This window comes from Berghia stephanieae, chromosome 13 (genome assembly GCF_034508935.2).
Source record: "Berghia stephanieae isolate SIO BIC M18660-M18661 chromosome 13, UCSD_Bste_1.3, whole genome shotgun sequence".
NCBI classification, from domain to species: domain Eukaryota; kingdom Metazoa; phylum Mollusca; class Gastropoda; order Nudibranchia; family Aeolidiidae; genus Berghia; species Berghia stephanieae.
The window spans coordinates 22239676-22262175 of NC_088372.1; the positions used below are offsets into that span (position 1 = coordinate 22239676).

At 37.7% G+C, this 22500-nt stretch overlaps 1 protein-coding gene across 3 annotated transcripts in view; it reads right to left on the minus strand.

The window, feature by feature from the left end:
* Positions 1-22500, minus strand: part of LOC144959008 (uncharacterized) — a 112195-nt gene that overhangs the window by 65770 nt on the left and 23925 nt on the right. For all 3 annotated transcript variants that reach the window (XM_078891335.1, XM_078891334.1, XM_078891336.1), the window contains 2 exons: positions 11695-13597; positions 11242-11359 (listed from right to left, as the gene is read on the minus strand). In XM_078891335.1, coding sequence (XP_078747461.1) covers positions 11242-11359; positions 11695-13560 — 1984 coding nt within the window. In that variant the 5' untranslated portion in view covers positions 13561-13597. The remainder of the gene's footprint in view (positions 1-11241; positions 11360-11694; positions 13598-22500) is intronic.

Genomic DNA, 22500 nt, shown 5'->3' on the forward strand with positions numbered 1-22500 from the left:
TGTATAACTGTGTGTGTGTGTGTGTGTGTTTGTGTGTGTGTGTGTGTGTGTTTGTATGTGTGAAAGAAAGAAAAGGGAGGCGGAGAGAGTGAGGTAGACATGAAGAAAGGGATGGAGGCAGAGCAAAGAATTGTAGGGATAGTTTAAGAAAGCATTTTGTTTCAAAGTAAGTCATAGTCAATCAACTGGAAACATATTGACCAATGAGATTGCAATTAAAGAAATGGGCTGGTCAAATTATTCATTGCATTGTGTCCATTTTGAGTCAGATGACAGCTTGAGGAGGAGGGGGTGGGGCTTATTGTGTAATGACTTACATGAAAACATGTTATTGAATCTCTCAAGTTATTCTTAGCGTTCACCCACATTGTTGATTGTCTAAAAAGACCCCCCCCCCCCCCTTCTTTCAGTATACAAAGAAAGCACGACAAAACGAACATCTCTCTCTCTCTCTCTCTCTCTCTCTCTCTCTCTCTCTCTCTCTCTGTGTGTGTGTGTGTGTGTGTGTGTGTGTGTGTTTGTCCCTCTCTCCTTTTCATCTATCTATCTATCTATCTATCTATCTATCTATCTATATATATATATATATAATATATATATATATATATATATATATATATATATATATATATATATATATATATATATATATATATATATATATCTACCTATCTATTTATCCATGAATAGGTCTGTCTCTCTTTCTGTTTGTCTATCCATACCTTTAACTTTTTTCATTTTTTAGTTATACGTATTTCCATCGGCAGTTCACTGATTGTTGAAGGCTCTATTTACTATTCTGCTTTTGTACTTAAAATTTAATGTTTATCCTACAACAATCTCTGTAAGTGTAAGATTGGGCAACTGTTGTCCTATTTAAGTCTTAGCATGTCCTATAATTTCATGAATAAAGGAAGAGGGACAAAAGACCCTCACCTCGATCATTAACCAATGCAGCTAGACAAAGATATAATAGCAAGTGGTGTTTATCAAAATGCACAAACACACACATATGTAACACGCGCATGCTGACGTCATGACACATTGCCCGGGCATATTAATGGCCAACAGGCACATGTGATGAGCGTTGACCAATCAGAACCATTCAATTATAAGGTTCTCAGGGAAAAACCTAGATTTGTTTACAGTTTTTAAAGTTCATTATTGGTTGAACCATGAAATTGTGGAAACAGTCATGCTTTCTCTGAGATTGATAAAGACACGCCCTTTGCTGTGGCATCTTACATGGTATTGGTGGAGGAAAAGACTTAATATTACTAAGTCTTGAAAATGGTGGCTCTCTGAGAGAAAGTTAACTCTCGTTTTGAATGTGTCACTGATAGTTGCATTTTAAAACTTTAAATTTATATAACTTATCCACAATATTTATGTTGAATTATTATGTTTTCATGTAGAAAAAGTGATTGTAGTTTCTGAAACAACCAAAAACTGAAATTTGATAATTTTGACCATTTTCACTTTAAAACCGTTTTCTTCGATTTCCAAATCCCGTCTTAATACCGCTTCGAGGCGTAGGGTCAAGCTTGATTTTATTATTATTTATATTTAGAGAATAGATCGGGCACCTCTACCCACAACACATTAGGGCTAGCGCCTTTCACACCAAGTGGTGTGTACTAATATTAGATTGAAAGTCGGAGGCATATAAAAGACTTTGACTTGTATGGCTTAGTTTAATAGCCATTTAATAGAAATGTAAAGAAAAAACGTACGTGATAGAACTGCACTGCCTACTCTTTAATTCTTTTCTTACCAAGCCTTTTCAGTATTTTCCCCCATTCGTAGGCTTAACTAGCAGCACATTTGATTTTTTAAACTCAAACAAGCTCTCTACAAAACAACTTTATGTTCTTATTGATTATAAACAAAGATCAATCTTCAAAGTTTGTGATGTAGAAAATAAATCTGAATAAGAAAAATGTACATTGTGTCGTCGCAAATGTGACGATTTTGCTGCAGGTGATAAGGAGAAGATTAAAAGATTTTTAAAAAACACTTATTTAAAATTGTGCTACTCTGAAAAAACACGTATTTATAATTTTGGCCAGAAAATGTGTCCTTCAAATATCGATCGATTAAAAGACGCTCATCTTGGCAAAAACTCTCAAATCTGTGACTTTAAGAAAGACTTCGCGAAGTCCCAGGTTTGAGAGTTTTTGACAAGGTTAGCGTCATTTAAATCGATCGATATTTGAAGGACACGTTTCTGGTCAAAATTTTTAATACGTGTTTTTTCAGAGTAGCACAATTTTAAATGCGTGTTTTTTCAGAGTAGCACAATTTTAAATAAGTGTTTGTTTTTTCAGAGTAGCAGAGTAGGCAAGAGACATGTTCAAATAGAATGTGACCGTGGAATATGAGATAAAATGCCTATAGAATTGGGGGTCAAAGGTTTTAATGTTAGAAATGCTTGTCGTACTAACTGCTTGTGGTAGTTGGAATCCACAACAAAAATCGAAATGATGATGAAAGTCAGTAATGGTGGTGATGATGATGATGATGATGATGATGATGATGATGATAATGATGATGATGTTTTTGGTGGTGGTGGTGACATATATATATATATATATACAGAGAGGGGATTGGGATTGTAGAAATCATTAAGAGAGAAAATATTTAAACAAATAATAGATGGAATTCTAACACAAACCTCTTGTAGTTGTAGTTTTTCTCACAATTTTCATCATGCTGACAAGACGGTTCCTTCACTTTTCAAATGTGTAATTTGGATAGAGTACAGCAACACGGCAACACAGCAACACAGCAATATAAATGATCAAATAATATGCGTCTTCGAATACTGATCCAAATTTTGAAATTTCAAATTTGTTTCCCAAAGTTTGAAAATGTAATTAGACGTCTTATTGTTCTTTCTACACCACACAGCTAAATAGATTTGATAAATAGAATAGAGAATTTTCGCAACAGCGGTTAACAAGCTGTAAACTCTACGTGTACCGTTCACACAATATATTAATGGAGCACAATAATAAAAAAATAAATAGAACATAAAATAAAATAAAATAAAAAATAAATAATAAAATAAAATTCCCTTTATTCATCCCATTGGGGAAATTTGTCTCTAGGGTCTATTCAAAGAGAAGACTGGAATAACCCAGGCGTCAGCCGCAGTGCAGCGCCGCAATGCAGCGCCGCAAATTGAGATAAGGCGAGGTGACTTGCTCAAGGCCACACACACAGCGCAGCGGCGGGTGGTCGAACTCGATACCTTTCGGGTAGGAAGCAAAGACCGTACCGTTGAGCCACGCTGACCCTTAATAGCTTAAATAACTATTCAACACAAATAAATTCCCTTTATTCATTAATAAGGGGATTTTTAAACTCATCTATACCAAGGGAAAACTGGAATAACCCAGGCGTCAGCCGCAGTGCAGCGCCGCAAAGTGAGCAAAGGCTATGTAGGTGATTTGCTCAAGACTACACAGCGCGGCGGGTAGTCGTACTCGGTACTTTTCGAGTACGAAGCAAAGACCATACCACTGAACCACGCTGTCCCAAAACGTTGATCTTGTAGCTAAATTTCACTCACAAAAAAAATAAAAAGAAAAGAAAAGAAAAGATGACGTATAAAAATAAGTTTGAGAGGACAAATAACGACGACAGACTCAAATGACAATTATTCCATACTCGAGTGACATTTCCAGATTCGAGAGAAAATTCCAGGATTTTATGACGATCCCAGATTCCAATGACAATTCCGGATTCGAATACAATTCCAGACTTGAATAATATTTTCAGATTCGAAAGAGAATTCTAGACGTTTCTAGATTCGAATGAAATTCCGGATTTTAACGACATTTCCAGATTTTGTGGAGAATTCCAGATTTTATGGAGAATTCCAGATTTTAATGATGATTCCAAGTGTTAAGGACAATTCCAAAAACAAACAAAAGATTTGAGTTTGATTTCTTTTATGGCACAATCTATCCCAGATGTGCTCAAAACCCTTTATAAGGGTTCCCAACTGCACTAGGATGGATTAGAGCTTTAGGACTAAAGGATTTGATTTGCATGGCTTGTAACCAAGTCTAAACAGTAACTCAAAATATTACGCAAGACATTACGTCAGTGAAAAAACAAAACATTACGTTAGTGAAATTGCCGACTAATAGAAGTAAAGCAAGTTATCCTTAGTTAACATTTGATGTAAAGAGATTCTATCTACAATGTAATAGAATTAAAGAGTTATGAATTAAAAAGCTAAATGTGTCGATTGCAGCAAATCTGGTTGGATCTGAGTCATCCAGATACTGTCCTTTTGTTGGTTTAGGGCAGATGACGCCTGGGAGATTCTATAATGATTGAGGCATTGCCTTTGAAAACCTGCCAAATCTGTTCTCTTTTGTCATATGTTTACCGAGTTAAAGAGGAAAATAGTTTGTTTATTTTTGCCTTGTGGAACAATATATTCATAGAGCACTGGAACATTAGCCTCTCATGAAAAATACAGTGGGCGTTTTGGAAGTTTTAATTTTCCGTTGTGATTCCAAGGTATGGAGTACATTGAGAAATACTATCAACTTATTTCAGGACAAGAAGCCGTTGAAAGGCAATTATACAGAAGAAATTGGATTTAACAGGTGTCACGTCGCCCAGCAACGGCGAGCAGCGTGGTTCTAAACAAAGAAAATCGGTACTTTTGATTTGTCATGCTGGCTAGAACTTTTTATATGTCTTGTGATCAGAATGTATAAAAGTCGAAACTTGATTATATTTATAATGTTTTTCTCCTCTGGATACACTTTTATGCTCGTCGGAGAAATATTTCATAAGGGCGTCCACCATTGTACCGATAGTTTACAGCCAGTTACTAAGTTACTATGCGTCATTACGAGGGAAGTGACTTCATGACATTTGAAGCCTATTGGAGATGGAGGAAGGACTTCCGTAGTTTGACAGCACGCCTAAATAGGGTTTTTTTTTTAAATTTAAAAAACCGGGGGGGGGGGGGAGGGGGGAGAAGACCCCTCAACCCCCCTTAACCCTAACTGAAGATATTATATCCTGGTGAAACATACTGCTTGCCATCACTCGCCATGTCGAAACTGATGGGAATCATAGTAAGTAATAAGTCGTAAACGACAACCGACTCAGCAAGTTGTTTTTGAAATTAGGAGAATCACACCACTTAAAAAATTGAAACCTATCTTAAATTTTAAATCGTAATTTTTATTGGACTAATGGGAGCGATCTATATTTGTGTTTTCGTCCAACCGAGTCATCGATCACATGATTTGTTGGTGTACAACGATTGGACATTTCTCAATGTATCTAAACAAGCTGCTTTGTTCATGAAAGTTGTAAACATACCCATGAGTCATGCTGAGCAAAATGACCAATTGGATATTTCTCAAACTGTGAACACTTTTCACTATGTGGGTCATTTTGAGCACACTTTGCAATGTGACCAATGCCCTCGAGCACATGGAAATGTAATGTAGATCGTGCTCATTAAAAATACATGATAGCGAATGGATTAAGTTTAAGTAATACCTATAATATAAAGAAAGTGCTGTGAAACTACGGAAGTCCTCCCGAGATGGATAGGACACGCATCAAGAAAACCAAAGGACAATATCACAAGGACAGCCCTGCAATGAAATAGGAAAATAGGAAGACCAAGGTCCCCGACATTTGAAGAAAGATAAAACTCCAGTGAGAACTAATTACCCAATAATATTTTACCTAAACACATAGTATCTATAGATAGTATGAGCTAAGAAGCTCACAACATTGCCATCCAGAATTATAACGGACCAACACACAAAACTATATGTAACCTTAAACGTTTATAGTCTGGTTAATACAGTTTAGTGATAATTACTCATAAACGAGGATGGCAAAAAACAATAACAAAGACCTGAGTGACGTCAATTTCATTCTATCTATACACCACACCAACAATAGTATCCATGAATGGAATGAAATCAAAACTCAACTTTTCTTGATAATCCAAGAATAACAAAGAAACTGTGGGGAAGATTTTATGTAACTGATTATTGTTTTTGTTGTTGTTGTTGTTGTTGTAAGTGTTTTGTTATGACAGGACTGTCAGTGTCTCGATCGAGCTGTTGTGAGTAATCTTCATGTTGTGTTCGTTCACTGTCTCCCGCGTAAACGTGACGTCATCATTTCTTCCCTTTAAAAGCTCGCGACACCTTTCATTCTTTCTCTTGACCACAGCCTTATTCAAAACAGACATACTATTCGCCTTTCGTTGAATCTTCCCACAGATCCGATCCGCCATACTTTTGGTATGTTATAAGAATCAGGCTAGACCGGGACGATTCCCGAAGTGCTCTAGAGCATTTTTTAACCGCCCATATATGTCCTCTACATATATGGAGAACGCCCACTTCGGTGGAGACTTTTTCTGAACTTTTTCCTTATTTTTTACATCGTGAACGAGATTGGGAAATCCGTTCACGACAAAACAAAAAAATGAACAGCAACAACCACATGGTTTGACTATTCAATCTAATATAAATAATCGTTGTGAACGCTTCGTTATCATCTGAATTCTAACAATAATACAACAGTCTCAATACTTTATGGAGCACCAGGTGTCGAATATCACAGATTCCAGAGATGGGAGAAGATACTTCCACAACGGCAACTGACTGACTGATTGAATGACAGACTGACAGACTGACGAATTGACGGATTGGCCAGATAAGGCGTGTGGGTCAACAGTGACCAATGACCAGATTTCATCATGACCAACAACATCAGAAAAGAACAACACAAATAATAGCGACAAGTTATTATTGCTTTTAGACAACCATTTGGATGATTAGTTCTCACTAAATCCTATTAATCGGACTACACACGTTTTAGGTTACACATTGATTTGTGTGTTTGGTACGTTATAGATAGTATGCGTTTGGCTAAGAAGCTCACAACATTGTCATCCAGAAGTATAACGGACCAACACACAACACTTTGTATAACCATGAACTTAGATAGTCTGGATAATACAGTTAAGTGAGAATTACTCACAAACATAAATGGCAAAAACAATAACAAAGACCCGAGTGATGTCAACTGCATTCTATCTATAGATAGTATGCAGATGACGTCACTCAGGCCTTTGTTATTGTTTTTGCCATCCGCGTTTGTGAGTTGTTCTCACTAAACTGTATTAACCAGACTATAAAAGTTCATGGTTACACAGAGTTTGTGTGTTGGTCCGTTTTACTTCCGGATGGCAATGTTGTGAACTCCTTGGCCAAGCGCATTCTATCTATAGGTTGCTCCCATTATCTCGGATATCCAACCAAGTCATCGATCACATGATTTGTTGTTGTTCAAGGATTGGGTATTTCTAAATAAATGTGAACATGCTGCTTTGTTTATGAACTTTGATGATGTAAACATACACACGGGTCAAGCTTAACAAGATGACATATTGTGATGTTGGATATTTTGGAAACGTGTGAACTGAGAATGGAGGAACACTTAATCAATTGGAGCGATCTATAGATAGTATGCGCTTGGCTAAGAAGCTCATAACATTGCCATCCGGAAGTATAACGGACCAACACACAAAACTGTGTGTATCCATGAACGTTTATAGTCAGGTTAATACAGTTCAGTGAGCATTACTCATATACACGGATGGCAAAAAAACAATAACAAAGACCTGAGTGACGTCATCTTCGAACTATCTATATTCATGTGTTCGTCCAACCAGGTCATCAATCACATGATTTGTTGCTGTTTCTTAACAAATGTAAACACGCTGCTTTGTTTACAAAAGTTATAAACATACCCATGTGTCAAACTGAATAAAATTACCAATCGTGATGTTAGGGATTTGAAAATCTGTGAACACTTTTCACTATGTGGGTCACTTTGAGCACATTTTGCAATGTGACCAATGACCTCGAGCACATGGAAATTTAATAAAGATCATGCCCATTGTGGAAAATTGAAAATGTCACGACGTTACTACCACATTATCTCATTCGTCTGTAGTGTTTCATTCAAATTGTTTTGTTCGGAAACCCGAAAGTCCATTTTATCTATTTTCGTATATCAAATTGAAGCTGACTTTCAATTTCAAGTTGTTATTTATTTCTTCGAGCTTTGAGCAGCAACATTTACATAAATCAGAGTATAAACGTTTATGGTTTTACATAGTTTTGTGTATTGGTAAGAATGATGAAACGGGTAGAACAGGTGAGTATTTTACTTACCGCATACTGCATTATTATCACTATTATTCTTAATATCATCATCATCATCATCATCATCATCATCATCATCATCATCGTTATTATTATTATTATTATTATTATTATTATTATTATTATTATTATTATTATTATTATTATTATTATTATTATTATTATTATTATTATTATTATTACTATTATTATTGCTATTATCATTATTATCATTATAATGATTATTATAAGGAAAAAAGTATATATATATATTGAATATCGGATATCGCACGGTCAAGTAACGCGCCTTTGAATGGAAAGCTATTGGATTTCAACCCCTTTTAAGGCACAAGTGTTCTCTCGATTGTTACTCCATGTTTGTTTTGGATTTGTTTTGTTGATTTTTGTTGTTGCTGTTTTTTTGTTTGTTTTGGGTTTTGGGGAGGGCTTGTTTGTTTGTCTGTTTTTGCTTTTGTTTTTGTTTGTGTTTTGTATTAATTTTGCTTTTCCTTTTTTTTATATAGATAGTATGCGATTGGTTAAGAAACTCACAATATTGCCATCTGGAAGTATAACAGACCAACACACAAAACTATGTGTAACCTTAAACGTTTATAGTCAGGTTAATACCGTTCAGTGAGAATTACTCATAAACGTGGATGGCAAAAAAACCAATAACAAATACCTACGTGACGATAGCTTCGTACTATCTTTAGATAGTATGCGCTTGGCTAAGAAGCTCAAAACATTGCCATCCGGAAGTATAACGGACCAACACACAAAACTGTGTGTATCCATGAACGTTTTTAGTCGGGTTAATACAGTTCAGTGAGCATTACTTATAAACGTGGATGGCAAAAAACAATAACAAAGGAGTGACGTTAGTTTCATACTATCTATAGGGTCTGTCCTATCGTGTCCAATAGTGGAATAGTCTTCAACAGTCGTAACATCACTTCCTTCCTTATGACGTTTGGTAACTTAGTAACACTGGCTCTAAACTATCGGAACAATGGCGGACGCCGTATGAAATATTTCTCCGGCGAGCTTAAACGCGTATCCAGAGGGAAAAAAAAACCCATCAATTTGATCATGTTTGACTTTTACACATTCTGATCACAAGGCATATGAAAAGGGAATGAAAAGTTCTAGCCAGCATGAAGAATAAAAAGTCATGATTTTCTTTGTTTAGAACCAAGATGGCCGCCGTTGCCGGGCGCGTGACATCAGACTACTGAATCCAATTGAAAGCATTAAATTAATAGGAAGGGTCTCCTTTACACAGCTGGCATACGATAGAGAAGGCACTGGGTTAAAATTTTAGATACGTACTGTGTCTCCTATCCATCTATATCTGTTTTCCAATTTGCCTTCTGTCTTTGTCTTGGAATGAGATTACTTGGTTTTGACCTGACCAATGCCGGAGTCCTTGGTTGGGACGGAAATGGTCAAATGTATAGTTATTGTATTGAAAGATAATATTTTTTTCCATTGTAAATGTAAATATCTCTCTGTTATGTATTATTATATTTGTTGTTTTGAATTTATAATGTAAGCATTTGAGTGTATTCCTCTTATTGTCACCCTGTGCTGGTGTCTGGATGATACCTTTAGGTATCTTAAACTAAGCACTAAGCACATTGATAGTATGCTCTTGGAATTTACACCTATTCCCTATTTGTACCATTCCCCTTTGTCTTACTTTTTCTAAGTTACTTAAATTGTAATTCTAGAACTTTTATACTATCACCTTCTCTTCCTTTTTACTGGCGCTGATATGACCTAAATGTGTCGCAAGCGCCATAAAACCCATAAAAACAAAAACAGAACATTTTAGAATCATATTTCGTTTTAAAAAATAATTTAAGTTTACAGAATGGTCAACTCGGCTATAATATTTCATTGAACTTTGACCTTCGAGAATAATAATGCATCGTACCGGAAGTGACGTCTGTCAGGGTCGATAGATACTGACATCAAGGCGGGAGTTGTCATCATTAGGGGAGGGCATCCGGGTCACCAAAAGGTCATCGATGCTTTAGGTTTTGATAAGTCAGGTCATCGACGACTGAGAATTTCCCGACCTCCACTTAGTTCTCGATGCTTTTCTCGTCTCGAGAATCTTGGTCGTCGATGCTTCTCGTATTGAGTCCCGAGTCCCGAGTCTCGAGACTATACTGCGCGAGCGACGCACGCGTTACTAACAATGTGTACTATCTGCATTGTTCACCCCTCTCTCGTCGGCGATGATTCCAGCGAAGCTCGAGACTTTTTTGCGTCTCGATGCTTTTTTGAGTCTCGAGACTCAAAAAAGTCTCGAGCATCGCTCTAGTCATCGGTGCTTTCATTCAATACCTAGTCATTGGTATTGGGTATTGACGTTATATCATATTTTAAACAGCTAACAAAACACAAACGTCGTAAATAGATCAAAATGGTTATAGGTATCAATGTTTTATTATTATACAAAGTGAATTTATTTAATGTATTTTAAGTTTTAATACAAAAAAGCCATCCAAAGCTCAGTTGAAGTGCTACTTCTCGGGAATTCCCGACTTTTCCTTGGTCATCGAGTTCGGGAAGTTTTGAGTGTTGGTGGCCGATGACTTGAGGTATCATCGAGACTTCCGCTCGACACTAGTCATCATTAGTGTAGTTGAAGTAGAAATAGTTGTGGTATCTTTACTCGTAGTTGTAGTAATAAGTCCTAACAATGACAAAATAACGTTTTAAATTTTAAGGCTGAAAATGTTCATAAACAGCCGACCGGAGCCACCTTTAACATGAAATATGAATTATACAACTGCTGTGACATATAGGGAATCATTAAGTACACACCTATCGGGGTTAAAGAGAAAGAGGGGCAGAGGGAAATAGATAGATAGATAGATAGATAGAGAGAGAGAGAGAGAGAGATAGATAGATAGATAGAGAGAGAGAGAGAGAGAGAGAGAGAATGTGTGTGTGTGCGTGTGTTTGTGTGTGTTTGGTCGATGTGTGTTAACATTTAATATTTATAGCTACTCACGTATAAGACCGAGTTCCAGCAGACAGCGGAGAACCTTCAATGGACCACAGGTGACGGCCAGCAGCGTCAGACCGTAGCATCCACCATCCTCTAGAACAGATTGCTGGACATCAGAACTCTAGGGAGTTGTGTTTTAGACAAATCTCAACTTAACGTTATGGTGTTGTATGACATTGATAGATTGTAATTTAAATCTTCACATTTTTATTGGATATTACAATGATTTCACCATCTTCCAAAACAGGATTCTGAACAACAAGACTCTTGGAACTGGTCAAAAACAATAAAAGTCATCTTAACGTTATAGTGCATTGTCGTGACTCTAGGAGCCGGTCAGAAACAATAAAAGTCATCTTAACGTTATAGTGCATTGTCGGAAATCGAGGAACCGGTCAAAATATACGAGTATAATATATTATATAGGGATGTAACAAATGACCATGGGCGTCTTACCTGCAGCATGTCACGCAATTCTCTTATGGACGGCCAAAGAGAAGCAAAATTGACTTTTGGGTCCCCGTGAACATATGGGTGGAATGAAAGGTTGGGAACCCAGAATATACTCCATGGGGTATCCAAGTGATCTCCCCTTACTTCATCCGCCATCTTGTGTGACGATGATGAGGCCATCATCTGTTCATACCTGCTCTCTTTCAAGGTTTTGAGGTCATTGTTGATGAAATTGCCATGGAAACCATGCGCGTGGAATCGAGAACAGCCACAATCCCGTGGATTTAAGGTAATATCATTTGCAGCTAAACCTGTTTTATTCTTGTGAGAATTGGAAGTAGAAAATGTATGTTGTGGATTAATTTTGACACGCGATTCTTCAAAGGATCCGTTGGATGAGAAAACTCCGTTCTGATTAATATTTCTGTTGTCATATTCCTGGATACTTTCTACCTGGTGTTTCTTTTCATTTTTACCAGTAAGCGATGCCAGAAAAGATTTTGGAGCTGAAAAGATGCCCCTTTTGACAACAACGGGTTTTGGACTATTTTCTTGATGGGAAAGAGTTAGGGTAGCTTGAGATGTGAATCGTTTGTTGGAATCTTTCAGACCATGGTCGTGTAGTCCTGGTAGATCGTTCGATGATGCAAACATACGTGAGTTGTTGGGAAATGAGGATAGGGAAATTCTATTTTTAATCGTCAAATTGTCACCTTCAAAATTAGATAGAGTTTGTGGCAGTCTCTGCATTGAATTGTCATGATGGTTCAATTTTTCATTTTGATCTTGAGGTATGTTTCGAACGTGAATTTGCTCAGATTTCTTGAGTTTTTCCGTTTTTAAAACTTCGCTCAAGTCAGATACAGACGAGACGCGGCTGCTAGGTCTGCTTGTGAATGTATATCTTGAAAATTGACCTTTCCGTGAGTCGAAGTCGCCATCTGGTGGCAAATCACGTGAAGCTGCATCGTCAGACAACCTTGATGTTGATCCGAAAGATTGACGATTTTGCTTTGAAAGAGAACGACTCTCTTTCTGTTTGTCCTGAATTTTTTTTGGAAAATTCTTATCGCTTCGTATATTTGGATTGACAACGCCAATTGGTATTGTTGATGGTAAAGGCGGCGGTGACAGTGACAATGGTGTTGAAGGTCTCTTAGAAGTGGAGCCAAATTGCTTGGTGACTTGCATTCGAAAACCTGTTGCTATGGATAATGTGTTTGGTTCTTTGTAATCATGTTTTGGTTCATAAACAAATTGTGGTGGTATTTTATTTGTAGTTGATGGATAGTGTCCACTTCTATTTGGTTCCGTGAGTGACTTCTTATTTGGCTTGTTTTGAAGTGTCCCTGGACCAATCGGGAGTGACGAAGGTAATGGTGGTGATATCACGGGACTTTGCTGTTGTTGTTGTTGTAGACGCTGCTGATGCTGTTGTAGTTGTTGTTGCTGTTGTGTTATGTAAACATTATTGTTGCGACGTTTCTTCTTCTTAGATGTACTATAATACGGAGAAGGTTCCTGGACAATGCCTACGGTAGACACCTCTGTCCAAGATCCGGAAAAATCCTGAAGGCTTGACACAAATACTTCGTGATCTGGAGGAAGTCCGTCAAAGTATGACGACGATGCCGGTGCGGCTGTGACGGTTGAAGTGTACACATCAAACCCACCGGAATCTTTTCTGGGGATGACCTGGACAGATGACGTGAAGCTGCAGTGCTCAAGGTCAGCCAAGTCGTCATCTTTGCTGTCGTCGGATTCTGGCGTCGAAGCTGCATTGCCGACTGGTTCGTTTGGGCCAGAGGATGAGGAAGAATGCGTTCGTCGTGTCCCATGGTGGGATGGCATTGGTGATGATGGCATCATTGTGAGTGAGTCATTTGGATTGGCGTTACCAGATTTCCTGTGGAGGAATATACATTCGCATTGTATAATATTAGAAGGAGGAAATAGTAGTGGTAAAAATAGAAGGTATGTACATGTATATAGCGTATTGCTTAAGGTTTGGTATGCACTTAGTAGGTAAGATAAAGTGCAAATTACCATTTCATGCAGTGCAAGACGCCTGCATAGACACCCTTTTTGTAAAAGCAATTTGTGGTCTTGAGGTATGACACTCACTTTCGGATCGAAAGGTCCTGGGTTCGAGCTTTCGGTTTGTTTGTTGACCTCAAGAAGTTGTGAGAGTCGAGTTGCAAAATAGCTTTTTTTATTATAATTTACTTTTTAAATCGTTTGTTTTCTTCTTGAGTACTGACTGTGAAGTTCAAAGATCGTCTCTCTCACAGCCAGACGGAGAGTGCCGTACCAGTCGATATTCTCTACTGTCATCTTGACTCCGTCTACTCTTCCCATGTCGTTTTGTTTACGATATATTGTATAATCGGGCAGGCACATTTTGAGTTCAGCGACTTAAAAAAACCCATCTTGCTTGACATTATCTAGTGAAAAAATAACTGGAGCGTTGACAAAAAAGACAACACACACACACACACACACACACACACACACACGCACGCACACAGAGAGAGAGAGTGTGTGTGTGTGTGTGTGTGTGAGAGAGAGAGAGAGAGAGAGAGAGAGAGAGAGAGAGAGAGAGGCACAAAAACAAATGCACAAAACACAAAGATATTTAGTAAATATCTCAACAGTTCATACACCAATTCTCACTTGAAGCTGTCAAAAATATATCATTATTCCTTAATATGAAATAATTCATAGATAACTGTTATCACGAATTATATAATCAAAAAATCAAAGTCATCGTTTGTTAACGCCTTTGTGCCCCGGTTCCATCGTGTTTTAAAATATTAATTAATACACAATTCACAGTTCACTGAACTATGCAACTGTACCGATCAAGAATGCACACATTTACACACTATCACATTATATTTCTGCACACACATAAACAGACATACACGCGCAGATTTATACACAGATAACACATAAAACCATATATGTAATGTCGCGCGACGGTTCAGTCCGGAAGGTATATCTAGCTGAACTGAGAAAACGGCCATTATATTTGAAAAGTGACTAAAATAGTCAAAATGCGTTTTTTCAAATTTTGACTTTTTAAGGTATTTTTCTATCATAAAATCGTACCTTTTTCATTAAAAACAGTCCATCTATAGTGAATAGGACGAGACAAAATGAAGAGAGTGATTATGAAATGAAAAAGAGAATGATGGAACATGAAGTAGAGAGAGAGAGAGAGAGAGAGAGAGAGAGAGAGAGAGAGAGAGAGAGAGAGAGAGAGAGAAAGAGTTATGGGATATGGGAAAGAAGGGAGGGAGAGGAGAGAGAGGGCAGGGGGGGGGGGGGGCATGCAGGAGGATGTTGAAAATAAAAGAAAAAAAACCGAGTGGGTGAGCACTCTTTCCTTTCTGAGTGCAAAGAGCTGTTACCACCACCTCCTCCTCCCCCCTCCCCCCAATCCACGACCCCCCCCCCCCTTGAACACATCGATTGAGTAAGAGAAATTATGGTTGAGTTGACACTATTTTCATTCCTTTGTTTCAAGTTTGAAGTGTTAGATTGTCTGATTTACTCACGGCCTTTCGGTTTTCAGTCAATCGACTGTAATGCCTCGGCTACTTTCGCCTGTTAATTTGTGAAGACTTTCCAGAATTGCAGATCTTGTGAAATAGTGCCGATATCACAGCTAACTTTAAATAAACATTGCACTGTTAAAATGGATAAAAGTATGAGTGCTATTTGTTGGGTTTATTTTTCACTCGAGGGTCAATTCACAAAAATATCGTCATTACAAAAACGAGTGTTGTGTAAAAGCTGATGGATCAAATTAAATATAATTTTACACACATGTCAGTCACATGCTATATAAAACGCATGCCAAATTTCATTACGATAGCTGAAATATAACATGCCGTTGCTATGGTGATGTGTGTAAAATCTTTAAGTGCAAATTTCTCTGAATTTTGGATCTGAGATTATCAGGAACCTCCCAATTTCAATCTTGTATAACTCAGCCAAAAATATGATACATCAATGAAACCGGTATCAAATTAAAGAGTAAAGAATGATCTATTCAAAAATACCAAAAGGTCCAAATGTCCAAAATGTACCTTCCGGACCAAACCGTCGCGCGACGTCACATATTTTTTTTTTAATAAATAAGAATTCTAATTATTAGACCTCGTGTGACGGCAAACAGTTCTGGTGGGATTTGCTTTAAAATAAAATTTAAAAATAAATAAATAATTAGCTAAAATTCCCTTTATTCATCCCATAAGGGAAATTTGTCTCTAGGGTCTGTTCCAAGGGAAGACTGGAATAACCCAAGCGTCAGCCGCAGTGCAGCGCCGCAAATTGAGCTAGGACGATGCACGGTGACTTGCCCAGGGCCACACAGCGCAGCGGTGGATGATCGAACTCGGCACCTTTCGGGTACGAAGCAAAGACCGTACCGCTGAGCCACGCTGCCCCCCACGCTGCAGTTATCAGTTTAATAATAGTCTTTTCTTACACATTAGCTGGATCTCAGATGACCTAAGCTGACGAATTGGGAATGAGATTAGCGGAAGAGTAGCGTCCCTTGATTGGACTTCACAAAATTTATTATTCATATTTCTGTACAAAAAAAGCATAACGTTGATTATGATATGCATTTTTGTACAGAAATATGAATAATAAATTGTGTATTTGGAGCGCTTGGCTTGTAGTTGGTTTGTTTAAATATAACTTCTCCCCCGGTGACGTCCAATCAATGGACGCTACTCTTCCGCTAATCTCATTCCCTATTGGGGAGAAGGGGAACACAAGTTCTTGAATGTAGCTCGAGCTCGGAGATCGTGAATTTAGTGCCTTGAAACAAAAAAAAGGGCAATTTTGTATTCGATTCTGGCTCGAACTGGGCGCCAGTGTAGTGTTCTGAGCATTTTTTTTTACGCTGTAATATATTTTCCCCCTAGTCTGATTGTTTGGAATATTATTTTTCTTGTATTTTTCTTTCTTGGTTTGTCTGGTACTGTATCATACACACTTTTTAAATTGAATTTAAATTGAGCTTTATATAGCGCAATATCCACAATGTGCTCAAAGCGCTTTACAAGGGGTCCCTGGTCAACAGCAACATTTAACATGTAGGACAGGACATGACGCATGTTAGGCGATATTACAATTTTTCGGACAAAGACAACGCTGTTAACGGCCAGGTACTCATTTTACACCTGAGTACGGTGATAGAATGTGAGTAAAGAGCCTTTTCCAAGGACTCAACTATGCGCCGAGCGCGAGGCTCGAACCCAGGACCTTCCGATCCGAAGGCGAGTGTCATACTACTAGACCACATAGCCACACTTTTTCAGATCTTTAATATAAAATTTAAATGTGCGAATACAAATCCCCAGAAGATGAAATGTTATAGTAGTGGTGTGTCCAAAAGATTGAGAAAATAATGGATTGAAGATACATAGACGTCTAATAATCGATAAGATGACAGCAACAAACTTCGTAGAAAAGCGAGATAATGGCTCTTCGCCATTGTCATTAATTAGAACGACGGTAAAAAAACAAAAAAAAACAAAACAAATTCCCTTTATTTATCCCACGGGAAAAATTTGTCTCTAGGGTCTATTCCAAGGGAAGACTGCAATAACCCAGGCGTCAGCCTCAGTGCAGCGCCGCAAATTGGGCTAAGGCGAGGTGACTTGCTCAAGGCCACACAGCGAGCGGCGGGAGATCGAACTCGACACCTCTCGGGTAGGAAACAAAGACCGTACCGCTGAGCCACGCTGCCCCCTGTGATTAGTTCTCAGTAAAGTCCCTTTAACAGACTATAAACGTTAAAGGTTACACATTTTTTAATTGTGTGGTACGATTAATTTGTCAGACAGAACAAGCGAGTATTTTAAACACAGGGTAGCGACATCGCATATTCAAGGGAAATAATCAATTAAATTAAATTGTCCAATTAATACTTTGTGGGTTATCTCGCTTATATAATACGCACCGTTCGGCGGGATTCGCTCATTGTTTATAAATTTGCCATTCATTTTGTAAAAAAAAAAAAAAAACTCTAAAAACTTATAGAATGAATGAGGTTGATATCACTCAGCTCTTTGTAAATGTTTTCAGGTCTCTAGTTGGGTGATTCGTTCTCACTAAAATCCCCCAAACCGTTGCATTCGTAAATCCATCGCCTGAAACTGACAAATAACCCCCCTCCCCCCCCCCCAAATAAATAAATAATAATAATAAATAAAAACCGCCATAGTGGAAGGTGACGACCACCAAATCAAAGCGAATAGTGAGTTATATTATCAACAGAAACAGGCTAAGAAACTCACAACATTGCCATCCGGAAATATAACGGACCAACATCCAAAACAGTGTGTAACATCGAACCTTGATATTCTGGATAATAAAGATAGTGTGCGCTTAACTCACAACATTGGAATCCTGAAGTATAACGAACGAACACACAAAACTATGTGTAACTATGAACTTTTATAGATAGTATGCAGATGACGTCACTCAGGCCTTTGTTATTGTTTTTGCCATCCGCGTTTGTGAGTTGTTCTCACTAAACTGTATTAACCAGACTATACAAGTTCATGGTTACACAGAGTTTGTGTGTTGGTCCGTTATACTTCCGGATGGCAATGTTGTGAACTCCTTGGCCAAGCGCATTCCTATCGTCTGGTTAATACAGTTTAGTGAGGATTACTCATAAACATGGGTGATACATAAAAACAAAAACAAAGACCTGAGTGACGTCAGCTTCGTTCTATTTATAGATACGTCTACTGTCGAAACCTCGTTGTCACTCCAAAAGTTTCACGTCTGTATATTTCAGTCTCGGATGTTGCGAAAAGCACATGATACAACTTCAAAGAAATACACCCAAGTTTGTTTACTATGTTGTCTTTAAAGAGTTATGATTCAGTGTCTCGTGGTGTTAAATCAACTTAAAATGATAATTATTCTGTTTGTTTGTTTGTTTGTTTGTTTGTTTGTTTTTTAAGTTAGCAGTGTGTTCCCGTTATAATTTTGAAAATGTATTCATTATTTTGGAGCCAAGGGGCTTTCCAGATAGTTTGTAAGTATTTATCAGTTTCGACGCAGTAACACGTGGATAAGTAAGACAAAGAGGAATGGTTCGATCAAATAGAGAACAGATGTAAGATTAAAAGAGCACATTATCAGTGTAAAGTCTCATCTAGACACAAGCACAGGATCCCACTAAGAGGAATACACTTTAAATGCTTAAATACATGATATTGTAAACAAAATAAAATAGTATAGTATAGATAGTTCGAAGATGACGTCAATCAGGCCTTGGTTATTGTTTTTGCCATCCGCGTTTGTGAGTTGTTCTCACTAAACTGTATTAACTAGACTATAAAAGTTCATGGTCACACAGAGTTTGTGTGTTGGTCCGCTATACTTCCGGATGGCAATGTTGTGAACTCCTTGGCCAAGCGCATTCTATCTATAAATAAAGAGAGATGATTTACAAGTTTTTAAATGTCATCTCTCAAAAGTAATACATGCATTTGACTGTTTATCTCCCCCCCCCCCCCCCCCCCCCCCCCCCCCCCCTCAGTCAAGGACTCCGGCCAGGGCCAGGACAAACCAAATAATATCATTTCAAGACAAAGAAAGAAAGCAACTTGGAAAACAGACAATATAGGGGGATAGAAGACAAAGTAAATACCTCCTGCCCACCACGGAAGGTCAAAAGACCCCACCCAGATACATGTTGACGATCACCAAAAGACACAATGAAAAATTGAGTTGTTAGTAGTGCTCTAACGACTGTTACTACTACTACTACTACTACTACTACTACTACTACTACTACTACTACTACTACTACTATTACTACTACTACTACTACTACTACTACTACTACTACTGCTGCTGCTGCTGCTGCTGCTGCTACTACTACTACTACTACTACTATTACTACTACTACTACTACTACTACTACTACTACTACTACTACTACTACTACCACTACTACTACTACTACTGCTACTGCTGCTACTACTACTACTACTACTACTACTACTACTACTACTACTACTACTACTACTACTACTGCTACTGCTACTACTACTACTACCACTACTACTACTACTACTACTACTACTACTACTACTACTGCTACCACTACTACTAAAAGTACTACTGTTGCTTCTGCTGCTGCTTCTGCCACTAATGATTATACTAATACCTACATCCTTTATATTTTGTATTTATTTCCAATTCCATTGTATTTATTTTCCAACAATAGTCTACACGTTATCATATTTCACTTTCTAAACTGCATACCACAGTTCCTCCCCGCCTCCCCTCTTTTGACTTAATCAATTGCGCACATTTTATAAATATCTTTTGTTCTATTTTAATTCGTGCTTCCTCACAAAGAAGCATAGACTATTTCGTGTCCATCAATGTTTCTGTTTATTCATCTTAACAACGCAACTACCACAGTATCTCATTCGTCTGTAGTATTTCATTCATCCTGTTTTGTTGATAAAGGGAAAACCGAAACGTCCATTTTATCTGTTTTCGTATATTAAATTGAAGCCTACATTCTATTTCACATTGTTATTTTTTAACAAATGATCATATATATTGAACTGCTGAATGGAATATCTCACTGGGTTTTTGGGTTGTTTTTCTTTGGTGGCCGCCACAATGTAATGTGACAATAGACACATAGATAGCCACGCCTCTCAGACAGTCGTCATAATGTAAACAATGCCAATCATAAACATAGCAAACTCCACATGTTTTACTATCGATGACTTGTGTCTAAGTAAAATACCCACTGTTCTAGAGCTTGATAATTTGAACCAACACAGAAAACTATATGTAAACTTAAACGTTTATAATATTGTGATAGAGAAAATTGTGTGATATCTAGTCACCCATTTTGGCCATATAAAAACAATAACAATCATCAAAGAGCTGTCGATTTCATTCACGTTATTGTTTATAAACAACCAACGATGCTTGTGAAGGTGTGTCATAAATTCCATGTTTTGATTGGTCAAAAATCTACTGGTTCATTTTTTGGTCAGTGTCTGGCTATGCGTTCACATAAGTCACGACTTTACGCTTAACTCTCTCCAAAACATGCCTGTCCATTGGAATAATAATCCTTCAAAAGCACCACAAACAATGTTCACAATTTTGATTCAACTTGGTTAAAAGGCAAGGCGTTCCATATTTAAAAGAGTAATTCTAACACATTAGTGTAAAGCATTGTGACAAATCCTCACAAAATGAAGGACCAACTTATCCGATCGGAATGCGGAGAGTAAAAGTGATAATGGGAGCGATCTATATTCATGTTTTCGTCAAAGCAGGTCATCAATCACATGATTTGTTGCTGTCCAACGATTGGATATTTCTTAACAAATGTAAACACGCTGCTTTGTTTACAAAAGTTATAAACATACCCATGTGTCAAGCTGAATCAAATGACCTATCGTGATGTTAAATATTTAAAAAGCTGTGAACACCTTTCACTAAGAGGGTCACTTTGAGCACATTTTGCAATGTGACCTATGACCTCGAGCACATGGAAAGTTAATATAGAACATGCCCATTCGCTGACGACAGATGAATGATAATAAAATCATAACATTACATTTTGACCAAATCTCAATAGTTAAGATTCCATCAAACAGCTCGAATTACATTTATGTGTTGCATAATTTGTTATTGTTTTGTTTCTTATCATTGTTGAGCATTTGACACAAAGACATGTCACTGGTATCATTTATTTTAGGAATAACGTCATCAACATCAGTGGCGGCTCTTCTCATGAATCAGCAGAGAGCACCCCCCCCCCCCCCCCCCCCTTCCCGGAGATGTGCCTATGGTCCGTTTTATATTATTATATAGATAGAATGCGCTTGGCCAAGGAGTTCACAACATTGCCATCCGGAAGTATAACGGACCAACACACAAACTCTGTGTAACCATGAACCTTTATAGTCTGGTTAATACAGTTTAGTGAGAACAACTCACAAACGCGGATGGCAAAAACAGTAACAAAGACCAGAGTGACGTCATCTGCATACTATCTATATGCGTCTCATCTACCAAGAGGCTTCAACAGTCGTGACGTCACTTCCCTCAATATGACGCATAGTACCTTAGTAACTGGTTCTAAACTATCGGAATGATGGCGGACGCCTTTATGAAATACTTCTCCGACGAGCATAAAAGTGTATCCAGCTGGGAAAAATATTAAATATCTGGTCATGTTTTGACTTTTATACATTCTGATCACATGACAAGTGAAAACGTTCTAGCCAGCATGAAGAATATCAAAGTACCGATTTTCTTTGTTTAGAACCAAGCTGCTCGTTGCTGAGCGGATGTGACATACGACTATTGAATCCTATTAACCAGTAGATTTTTGACCGATCAAAACATGGAATTTGTGACACACCTTCACATGTACTCGGACAAGCATGGCTGGTTGTTTGTAAACATAACCGTGAATGAAATCGACCTCTCTCTGATCATTGTTATTGTTTTTATACCGTCAAAAGGGTAACTAGTTATCACATGGTTTTCTCGATCATAATATTATAAACCTTCCAAGTTTTCTGTTTTCTTTCTATTGATCAAGAAGTTGAACAATGGGTTAGACACATTCCAGGGATAGTAAAACCTGTGTAGTTTGCAATGTCTACCAATAACAGCCATTGTTTACATTATAACGAATGTCCGAGAGGCATGGTTATCTCGGTGTCAATAGAATACAATGCCATTAATCTTTTCTGGTCGTCTCAGATTGTTATCGAACGAATC